Here is an 11,747-nt window from a genome sequence, read left to right as displayed (position 1 = left end):
GGGAGTCTCAGCTTCCCTTATTACATGGATTTAGAGGGGATGGATCTGTGTCTGGTCTTAGTTCAGCCATCCAGAAATACATTTATGGCCAGGTAAACATTCCCAGGCAGTCGCTTACATCTCTCCACATTGGGTAATTCATTGTTATTCAAACAGCCCCAATTTCTCTACTTTTTGGAAACCTTTCAACTTTCTCTGCATTACATATGTTCAGATGCATCAGATTTCTACTCTTTTCCTACCCCCCACCTTAACACTTTTCTTGTCTCAAGTTTCTCTGCTTCGCAGGACAGCTTGCCCTGTGCAATGCTTCAAATAGTGCACAGTTGTAAACAAGCCCGAGCCTCCTCTATGTGAGGTGAGCACGCTCTGATCAAATGGGCAGAATGAAGCTGTCAAAGTGAGTGCAGACTGGTTTCTTCAGGGCTGAACTTCTCTCCTTGCAATATTGTTTGGGGTGGTGCTGTCATTTATTTTTGTGGGTCTGGTCTGAACAAGCTCCAGTCCCTTATAAAGACAGGATGACTTGTTGGCTCTGTTCAGCTTCTGCTCTACTGGGACCAAACTGCTTGTCAAAGAGAGGAGTGGGAGGCCCAGAAATAGTGTGCTGAAGGAAGAGCTGTCGGCCCTAATCTCAGAATGTCTGAAGCAAGGCGAGTGGGTGCAACAGGGGACTGTCTCACAGCAATGACAGGAGATTTAATTTCTCAGTCTGACACGAAGAGCAACTGCAGCAGTGCAGACCGGGCACCCTCCAGCATAAATTCTGTGGTCATCTGCCAAGCAGTTCGCAGAAGTATCTTCAGCTCTAGCACATCTTCAGCAGCTGAGAGGGTTAGCTTGATCCTGAGACAGGAGGAGAAGAATGAAGAAGCAAGCTGTCCCGTACTATTTATACAGCTCTCCGAGCTCTTCAGTATAGCTGAAGGACAGGAATGGAGGCAAACTGCCAGGTAAGTCCCCAGAGACAAAGGTAGAGATAAAACCCATCCTTTACTTGCAGCAGCCCCTCTTTTACTGGGGTCAGGGTGGACTTCGGAAATTTTAACAAAGGGTTCTCTGCCCGGTTGCTGTGTGGGTGTGGCCATGGTGGATGTGGCCTAGTCGGCCTCCTGCACCACGGCTGGGGAGGGCATTTTTGCCCTCCCCGGGCTCCGGAGGCTTTCCTTGAGCCTCCAGGAGGACGAAAATGTCCTCCCCGGGCTCCAGAGGCTCTCTGGAAGCTGGAAACAGGGTCATTTCCGGCCTTCCTGAACTTCCGGAACGCCTGTTTTTCCCCCTCCCCTAGCCTCTGTGCGTGGCCTGCACTTACCTGCATCCAAAATGGGCCGTGTGGGGATTCCTGGGAGGAGAGGGGAGGGGTGGGCAGGGCCAGCCAGGAGTGGGATTTGGGGGTTCTCCAAACTGCACAGAACTCTCCCGAACCCCTGCGAATCCCCAGCAGCCCACCCCTGGGACTAAGTCTAGGACACTTGCCTAGCTGCTCTTAGCTTGCAAGGATGAACGGGTGCTAAAAAGGAGTGGGGCTGTCAGAACAAAGCTCTGAAGCTGAACACCATGACCCCATTCCAAACGAACCGAGTTAACTCACTGCATTTTAAAGTTACACACAAAAGTGTTACCAATAAGGCCATTTTAGTCCCAGAACCTACAATTACCCATCTCCTTCACCAGTGGGAAGTTCTGCTGCCTCCCTCCATTTTTCCCTGCTTTTTTCTCTTTGCATGCACAGATGTGAACAGAAGACCTTTTGTCACTTGCATTTCAGTATGGAGCATGATAGGGACTGGCAAGGGGGAACCCAATTGCATGTTAAACTAGATACCTGCTAGCTAAGGTATGGGTGGAGAGCACTATAACTCAGTGATGAAGAAATTCCCTTAGAGCAGTGAAGTGTCCTGTAAGAGACAGGATTGTGAACTGATTTGCCACTGCTTTCCTCCTGGGACTTTTTAAACAACTTCTCAAGGTCTGAGTTTATTTAAATCAGTCAGGAACTGTCACCTCTTGGAACCTGCAGGCTGAATCAAAGTTCTGTATCAATGTATATAATTAACTTAAGTTAAACCATTCTCCTTCTTCCTCTTAAAGGTTTTTTAAAACCATCTTTAAAAGAATATAAACCACAAGCCATATAAATACATGTAAAGTAGAACACAGGAAGATGCAGATAAGTAAAAAATGTATCTAAAATTTTGGTAATAATATTGTTTTCAACATATCATTAACTGCTCACAAACTTATGGACACATCATTTTTAAAGGAAAACTAAAATTGCTGTTAGCTGTAAAACTAAGAAAGCCTGGTTAACAAAGTTTAAATCATTACCTACAGTGTGAACTATAATCAATTGGAACAAGACTAAAAATTCAATTTTCCATAAGATTGAAACTTTAAACACAGAAAAACCCTACAATTGAGTCCTTATTAAACTGTAGTCCAAAAATTATTTCTAGTTAGAATTATTTTACATCACATTTAGTTAGTTAGTTTACTTTATTATTGTACCTCATGCAACGAAATCTAACACCATCTTCAGTGCACATCATGACCATGACAATGACCATGACCATGAAAATAAACACAAACAAACATCCTTCGCCTTTCACACATTGAACCCCAACACCACACCAACACTGCACCTATACAGCAGAATTCAAAAGAGCTACTGCCCTGGGATAGAAGCTGTTTTTCAGCCTATTTGTCCTTGTTTTTATTATTCTGTACCGTCTGCCAGATGGTAATAGTTCAAAAAAAGGGGTTCCCAGGATGAGATGGGTCTTTGAGAATGTTTTGAACTTTCTTAAGGCAGTGAGAGCTATAGAGCTCTTCCAAAGAGGGGAGAGGGCAACCAATGATCTTCTGGGCAATGACACTAACCCTCTGGAGCGCTTTCCTATCTGCCACTGTGCAATTGGCAAACCATACAGAGGTGCAGTATGTTAAAATGCTCTCTATGGTGCAGCGGTAGAAGGTCACCAGCAGTTTTTCATTCAGTTGTTGTTTTCTTAGAAGCCTCTCCATTGATAAGCAAGGGCTGGATGTCTGATCTGTTCCTTCTATAATCCACTATAAGCTCCTTGGTCTTATTGGTGTTGAGGACCAAGTTATTGTCTCCACACCACAAAGCAACCAGTCCACCTCATCTCGGTAGGCAGACTCATCCCCCTGGAGATGAGTCCCACCACTGTTTTATCATCTGCAAATTTAACAATAGTATTACTAGTGTGAGTGGGAATGCAGTCATGCACATAAAGAGTATAGAGTAAGGGACTCAACATGCAACCCTGTGGTGTACCGGTGTTAAGAATAAGATCTGAAGAGGTATGATTACCTAATCTGACCCTCTGTGAGCGGCCAGACAGGAAATCCATAATCCAAAGGCAGATTGAATTAGAAAGCCCAAGGTCCAGAAGTTTAGACACTAGTCTATGTGGAACAATTGTGTTAATCACAGAGCTAAAATCCACAAAAAGCATCCTCACATAGCCCCCCACCCCGCTGTTCTAGATGAGTCAGAGCAGTTTGAAGAGTGATGGCTATAGCGTCCTCTGTAGATCTATTTTTTTTAAAATGTATTTTTTAAATATAAAATTATTTTCACATTGAAGCATGCATCCAGAACTTGGATAACTATTCTTTCAAGAAAGGAATTGAATATTCTTTTGAATAAGTAGCATATAAAACTATTGCGGTGGTTACATAGAAGTAATTCTGTATAATTTGAAGGAATTCCTGTTTAATAAAATTTAATTGGAACATTACAAAATGCAAATGGAATTCAGCTTTCAAATTTTGTTTCATTCTAATAGGAATTGCCAGTAACAGAACATATTGTACCATTTTTTGCCCTTCTTTCATTAAAATTCCCATTGTTTCATCCCTGTTACTACATTCAATTTTTACATATATTTATAATTGTGCAATCTTTTATCTCTTCGCATGTTGAGTCATATTTCATTAATAGTTTAATAAATGAAAGCAAGTAACTTTTCAAAATTGAACATTATTCTAAGTTATTCTAAAGCTATGTTATTCTTACATGTTTTCTTCCTTTCCTCATATTCTATGTATAGGTAGTCCTTGACTTATGACCAAAATTGAAAACCCTTTTACGTTCTTTGTTATGTTGTGTAGAATAGATTCATCCAGGTGAAAAACTAATTCTAGGTCTGAAGATCCTTCATCAGCTTTGGCGTGTAATGCACTCAACTTTCTTTTTAGTATTAAATATTTCCCTTTTCTTTTAGATAAGGTGGTAGACAAGATGTTAATGGCCATTTTGGCCCCTAAGTAACAATAGCACAGGTACAGAAGTAAATGACGGGTAGCATACACAGCCCTATGGTAAATGCATATGTGAAAGTTTTTGACTGGAAAATGTCCCAGTAGTTTTGGTGAGAAGAAGCCTTGGCTCATTTCTATGCCTTTGGTACAAATTGTCTATATTCACACAAACTGCATAACAGCAAATAGCCCTTGAGGAGCTCCAGTTGATCTATGAAGTGTGCAGCCAGACACTCCAAGAAGCCCCTTCCCTCAGCCAACCACTGGCAGTTCAGCATCTCAGCCACTGCTTTTAGAAAATAGCCTGGCTGACTGCTGTTTGGTGAGGATCAGCTGCCTGCTGGTGACCTTAGCTGAGCTGTGCAACAAAGGTTCAGACTTGATGTCAGCTGAGAGATTTTTGCACTCAGCCACTGTTTTTGCACTGTTAGATCTCCTATTGATCCTACCCCAGTCTCAGTGATAATATCCTTCCCAGGGCCAGAATATAATCATCCAGGGCAGGATGGGACCTTATTGTTGGTAATGTCTTTGGAAGGGGAAGATCTTTTCCCCTGATTCTTCACCAATTTAACAATGGTAAAATAGCTGCCTAAGGTTTGTGAGGACTTTAGGCAGCTATTTTACTATTGATAAGTTGTGTGTAATTTGTGAGGAGGACATTCTAAAAAAAATTACAAGTAATTCAGCAATTTCCTGACAGATTTCTTTAGAATGACCGTGTTTTGGTAATTACAAGAAAGGGTCCTGAAAATGTCCATGCTCAGTTTAGAATCTTTCTCTTCCTTGAGCTTGAGAGAGGAAAAAACAATGATGTACAGTATATTTATTTGAAAAGTAATACTTTAATGATCCATGATCTTGTGTGCCATCAAATTGGTGTCAATTCCTTGTGATGGATAAATCATAAATGGAAATACAAATTGTACTGTGAAGAAGGGATTTAATTACTTTTTAAATTAAGGTATTTTATTGCAGGTGGATAAAGTTTGAAGAAAAAGTAGAAGATGGAGGAGAACGTTGGAGCAAGCCTCACGTTACAACTCTGCCCCTTCATAGTTTGTTTGAACTTAGGACGTGTATAAGAAAAGGAGCTGTTCTTCTAGACTTGGAAGCACATAATTTTAAACAAATAGTTGGTATGTAGAAGCATGGGAAAAAAATAATCTGTCCTTCATGAGGCATCTTCTATTCTTGAACAAAAGCAACTTTTTAAATGAAAACACTACTTTCTTAATTACTGTTTTTCTCACTGTAAGCTTTGGCATTGCATGGTTTATACGGATTTAAGATGGTTTATTTCTGGGCTTCTGCATTGATTGAAGTTCTACTGAAGTAAAGAATCTAAATGTTTTGCTTAATTTCAGATAAGTTGGTGTGCAATGAACCATTCAGCTGAACATGGTCATTTTTCCTGATTAGCTAAGGGAAATTTGAATAGAGCAGAGAGGATCTCAGTATGGTTTCTCCTCAGCTCTTTATGAGGGAGCTTTACCACTTGAAAGGGTTTCTCTCAATGTAGAAATTAAGAGGAAATAAGCAATTATGCAGCTCTGTCAAAGTGAAAATCCACGACTTGTATATATTTCACTTTCGGAGCTGGGGAAGTGGGTAGGAATTTCATTTCTCTCGATCAGCAGTCATTATCTTGTGCTGTATCATTAACTAATTCAAGTAGTTACTTTTGGTTGGGTCCATTTGATGTCCATTTTTCTACAGGTTCCATTTAAAGCTTTGAATTTACTTATGTAATATTTTCAAAATTTTAATGGTATAATGGAAAAGAAGCACACAGGAAAGAAACACTGAGAATTAGATTACAACTGAGAATTTTTTATTCTTCTTGTCACCTGCAAACTTCCCTATTCACTATGACGGCAAAATGCAAACCTCAAAGAATCTTGAACTTCCCATAGCCTTGTATCTCGGGACACCTTCTTGTTCCCTTTCTTCCTTGTTCTTGTGCACTGTTAAATCCTTCTACTGCTTTTTCTAAAAAAGCAAGGGACGATGGCTCTCTCGCTTTTTTGCATGGAGACACATATTTTTAAGCAAAAGCTAACATAAACTTGGTTGGAATCTTCCATTTCATTTACTTGGGCAATATTTAGCAGAATGTATGTATATAAATAAGCCTGTCAAAATATCTAGCCATGGATGCTTTAAAAGGGACAAGTACTTTCCTCAAAAATATGCATGATATGAAATATAGGATTGTGTAAATTATTTTCTTATAAAAAAACAAGCAAGCTAACAGTAAATACAGCCTAATTAAGAAACCACCAAAACCATTCCCATGAACACTGACAGGGCAGGCCACTAGAACCGTGATGGTGAACCTATGGCACGCATGCCAGAAGTGGCATGCAGTGCCACTTCTGCCGGCACGTGAGAGGTTGCCCAGAAGAGCCCTACTGTGTATGTGTGCATGCCGCCTGCCCCCGACAGCTGATTGTCGGGATCTGGCATGCATGCACGAGGGGTGGAGGTGTGCAGGAGATGCGTGTATATGCACAGAGACACGCGGTGCATGCGGGGAGGGTCTCGTGCACATACGCAGACTTGCACTGCTGAGGTGCGCACAGGGGGGCACGTGCCTGTGCAGGGGGCGTGGGTGTGTGTGTGCACATTGCCTGTGTGGGTGCTGGCATGCAAGCACGCGCATGAGCATGAGTGCAGTTTTCAGCATGGGAGCCCAAAAAGGTTAGCCATCATTGCACTAGAACATAAAATGATAGCAAACCCTTCTAGCACTGATGATGTTTCCTATTTTGGCAATGAAATGACTGCAAGAAAACAACTATGTTCAGAAAGCCCCAAGGAAATACTTCCTTGTGTTGGGAAGAAAAAAAGAAAAAAATGACTGTTCTTGTAGGAAGTACGCTAAAACCTTTCAGTCAAGGGAAAGCAGAGGAGAGGCAAAGGCAGAGGCAGGGAGGAGGGAGGGAGGGAAAGAGAGGGAGAAAGAGAGAAAGAGAGAGAGAGAGAGAGAAAGTTTGTGGCAATTATTATCCTAAACTTTTCACACTGGGCTATGGTGTCTTTGTTGCTTTCAGGATATCTTTTAGGAGAGAACCTGAGGATTTCCCTTACTTGCCATTTCTGTTTCTAATGCCACTAGGATAAGTAAAATAAAATATGCAAAATATCTATGCTTCTTGAGCTGCAGCTATAGGGTATTCTCAGGGTCTAGAAAGACAATGTAATCTGTCCCAAATCAGAGTTACATTTTTTTTAGTCTGCTCCATATCAATCCAGAAGAAGACCTATGCAAACGTATCTCCAGACCCACACTTGATTTGGAAAAACAGAAACACCACCAGCTCTTAAGAACTGTGCTTTATTAGTCTAATCAAATTTGAGGGAAAGCCATGGCATGCCAAACCCACATCACATATCACATTGAGCCAGAGTGAGGTTTGTTTGGCTTTGGCTTAGAAAGTTAAATGAACCTCAACAATATGATTTTAAACTATACTTTGCCTTAGTCCATTGTGTATAAAATAGGTACTACAGCATGTAAATCAGGCAACAGAACACAACAGAACAGAATAGAATAACAGCGTTGGAAGGGACCTTGGAGGTCTTCTAGTCCAACCCCTGTTTAGGCAGAAAATGCTACACCACTTCAGACAAATGGTTATCCAACATCTTTTTAAAAATGTCCAGTATTGGAACGTTCACAACTTCTGGAGGCAACAGAAGAACAAATGGTGCAGAAAAGTTAGATACATTCCAGAAACTCCATCCTACTGTGGTCACTGGGGAGTATTTTTCCCGTTACATTAAATCTTAAAGGTTTCAGGTTTAATTTAGTCAGGGAATCAATATTGTTATTAAAATATTTGGATTCCCTTACCTCCAGTTGAATCAGTATATGGATTTATTTCTATTTTATTAAAACCATTGCTAATTAATAGAGAATTATTGATATAAAATGCCTTTCAATAAAGTTCAAAAGGTAGATACGATTGCAGAAAAGGGATTGATGTGTTCTTTTTATCTTCAAGAGAAAGTGATTGAGGTTCAGATAGAGAAACAGGCCTTCAAGCCGGAACTCTTGAAGAAACTTACCTATGTCTTACTCCTCAAACCTTACCATCATGCAACCAAATCTCAACTGAAGTTGCTGTTTGAGATGGGTGTGTCCCCTTGTGCTGGTAAGTAACTAGCATTTTTGTTCTTACTGCCAATTCAAATATGAAGCTTAGATGCTATGTACCTACCCCCTCGTGTGTCAGACATAAGCAGCAGGAAAATCTACATAGTTGAACACTTGATGTTTGCCTGTTAATGGTAGCAGTACAGCATTTGGTCCAGCTTTTGTCAGCACATTTTTAAACTATGCATCCCATTGCCTCTTTGAGGCCTAACCTGTTATCCTACATAAATGGGGTTTACTTCTTCCATTAATAAAAGCATGCTAAAGAGTATTGTCAGGGATACTTTCTTGTCCCTGTAATTACAACAGCAGGAAACAAGCATGCATTATAGAGATACCCTGAAGCATTGACAGAATGGAATGGAAAGGACTCTCAGAAGAGAGTACAATATTCTTACAATGCTAATATAGACCTGGTCTTTTTGCAAAGTTAGGCAAGAATTCTGAAGGCAGATGAATGTGAGGGTGGTAAAGCTGAAAGCAGTACAAACTGAAGTCAGCAACAACAGCATGTACAAAGGTTCAGTATATTGTTAAAATTGTTATAGGTTGGGTTAAAATAGTTAAAAAGACTTGAAGGTTATAATCCATTGTAATTAAAATTGCAATTACAGTTGAAGTAATTCATAAAATTTAAGCAATATGAAGCATCATTGATCTTTTATTTTTAAAATGTTGCAGATAGGGCTAAGAGACATTCAGATGCAAAGTGTGAGGTCTCAGAGGTACCATTAATGGAACAGGTAAGCAACTGTGTTAAATGTAAAAATTGGGTGGGGGGGATGATTGGGTGGGGTGGAGCTATCGAGTGAAGGATATTCCTATAAGACACCCAAACAGCAAAATTAGACATAATGGTCCAAGTGTGGTCTAACCAGAGCAGAGTGGAAAAATTACTTCCTCTGATCCAGGCTTGGTAGTCCTATTAATGAATTTAAGGTAGCACTTGCTTTTTGAGCAATTCACAATCTGTCTCATATTTAACTTGTAATTGACAAAGACATCCATATCATTTCCACATAAAGTGCAACCAAACCAAATACTTGCACTTTTATTTTGCCTACTCAGATTAGGAAAGAATAATAGCTGATGGCTTTGAATAATTTTACTAGCTTTCTATTAAGTATTGGATATCAGCACCTGAAGGCAGCATGTATTCCGCAACCCTATTTTGGATCTGTGCACATCTGCCTTAGTTCCTCTGGAGATAGAATCATTCACCAGGAGAACAATCTCTAGTTTCTCAAGATGATTTCTGCTGTCAATCAGCAGAGTAGCAGCCATCAGTTTGAGCTCTTCCTCTCCTTCTATCTCTTCTGACTCTCTTGCCAAACTCCTATTTTCTCCCCTGTTTGCCCAACCTGTCCAATTTGGTTTGAGGTCTACCACATTCAGAAAGTTGAAGCTTTATACTTTTATCCAGCATACAAGAAGCCACAAACACTTCTCACCCTTTTATTTTACAAAAATATAATTTTATCAATTTTTATTATGGTAATAGACTAGCATATAATTTTATTTTTATAAGAATAACACTGCATTCTAACGTCAGACATGTAAGATTCTCTATGTGGGAGTTTGGGAACGGATTAAAAATCAAGACCAGAAGAGTTGGGTACAATAGAACAACTAAACAGGGTGCTGCACAGAAAGCAGGTGACCATATCGTGCAAGTAATCTTCATATCATGAAAGCCATATCATGATAAGAGATGTGTGGTGTTAATGTAACGTTCCAACATTCCATATAAACCTGTAAAACCCTGGATTCAAGTGGCAGTTCTAGCTTCCCAAAATTGACTTTGCTTTTGGAAAACGGCTGGGAAGATGATAAATGATGATCCCACAGTGGCAAAATATTGCAACCATCATAAATGTGAGCCAATTGCCAAGCACCTGAATTATGACCACATGAATGTAAGGATGATACAGTAGTTGTAAATTCGAGAATAGTTTTTGATTTCTTACTCTTAATTTCCTTTCACTGCAGCTAAAAAATCGGTTTAACAAGAAAATTCCAGCTGGAACCGAAGTGGCCAACATTCTTGTAGGAGAAGTCTCTTTCCTAGAAAAGCCCTTCATTGCTTTTGTGCGCCTGCAAAACTCAGTGCTTCTTGGAAGCTTGACTGAAGTTGCTTTTCCTAGCAGGTAATCAGAAAGAATAAAAAAAGGGGGGGTCAGATGATCTTTGTTAAGGACTTCTAGTGGAATAGCACATTTCAGGCCAATACTGTATGCTTGAATGGAGCAATACACTGTTAGCATCAAGTATCTCAGATCAAGCTACCTTTGGAAATTAACAGAGCCAACTTTCTTCTGATATATAACTAGAGGACTTCAGCTTGCTCACTCCTACACTTAAACATTCAGTTGTGGCAGTTGGTTGTTGCCTAAATTAATTAATATATCAGCCAGATAAAATGTGTCTGCGTCAATGCATCTCTGCTTCCCAGTCTTCCATCCTCTGAGTGGTTAGGTATGTTCAGAAAGAAGCTATGGGGAATGCTTGAATTTGAATTCTTGCCTTGTGCCATTGGACTGGATTTGATTTTTACCAACTAAATGATCCTTTTCGATTTCTGGCCTTTCTGAAAAATTCTTCTGAGTGTGTGAAAGCACAAGCTAAGTTGCTGTTCGTATCCCAGGCCTAACAGATGACGGCTGAGTTCCCAACACAAGACTTATTTAAGGACAAGCCTGAGTTCACACGTAATATAAATAACAAACCATCGTTTGTGAACTACAGAGTGTAGACTCAATAAGGCCAAATAATAGATGTAATTTCTCACCAAATGGAGGAACAAGCCTAGAACTACAGTTATGGAAAGAGGCCAAGTCTTTATGGTATCTGAGGCTCTCTGTTATAGCTAGGCTCAAGGGCAATTGTGTTCTCCCTTGTGATTATATGGCACAATTTAGACAAAAAGACTCAAAAGTTCTTCCAGATTAAGAATGGACCAGTGCAGGAACCAGGCATCTAAACTCTATTTTTCATTTCAAGTCTTCCAGTGCCTGCCCCCCCTCCCGCCGCCCTTTCACAGCTATTTAGCTGGTATAGTATTCTGGTCTCTGTGTTCAAGGAAAATGGGCATGGGCGTATTTATTACTGACATCCTTACTTTCTTGTACACTGACCATTCTCAAAGGCTCTATATATATAGCGGTGCCATTTATGACTTTTGTGTACTTGTTTTTAGATTCCTCTTCATCCTGTTGGGTCCCAGAGCCAGATTGAAGGCCTACCATGAAATTGGCAGAGCAATGGCAACTCTCTTAACAGATGAAGTAAGTTTGGTTGC

At 40.2% G+C, this 11,747-nt stretch overlaps 1 protein-coding gene across 4 annotated transcripts in view; it reads left to right on the top strand.

Moving 5' to 3' along the window:
• The first annotated feature begins 322 nt into the window (after window positions 1-322).
• The window catches only part of SLC4A9 (solute carrier family 4 member 9), a 48,811-nt gene continuing 37,386 nt past the window's right edge, over window positions 323-11,747 (top strand). For all 4 annotated transcript variants that reach the window (XR_015748747.1, XR_015748748.1, XM_087961034.1 and 1 more), the window contains exons 1-6: window positions 323-953; window positions 5,266-5,426; window positions 8,298-8,447; window positions 9,131-9,192; window positions 10,439-10,596; window positions 11,646-11,733. Coding sequence is in view for 2 of the 4 variants with exons in the window: in XM_087961034.1 (XP_087817160.1) it covers window positions 640-953; window positions 5,266-5,426; window positions 8,298-8,447; window positions 9,131-9,192; window positions 10,439-10,596; window positions 11,646-11,733 (933 nt within the window). In the remaining 2 variants the exon portion in view is untranslated. The remainder of the gene's footprint in view (window positions 954-5,265; window positions 5,427-8,297; window positions 8,448-9,130; window positions 9,193-10,438; window positions 10,597-11,645; window positions 11,734-11,747) is intronic.

This window comes from Notechis scutatus, chromosome 3 (assembly GCF_049901735.1).
Source record: "Notechis scutatus isolate UNSWTSFEM ecotype Mainland chromosome 3, rNotScu1.2, whole genome shotgun sequence".
In the NCBI taxonomy this organism is placed as follows: domain Eukaryota; kingdom Metazoa; phylum Chordata; class Lepidosauria; order Squamata; family Elapidae; genus Notechis; species Notechis scutatus.
The sequence above is the reverse complement of the archived record's forward strand: the minus strand, read 5'-3'. Positions and strand labels throughout refer to the sequence as shown.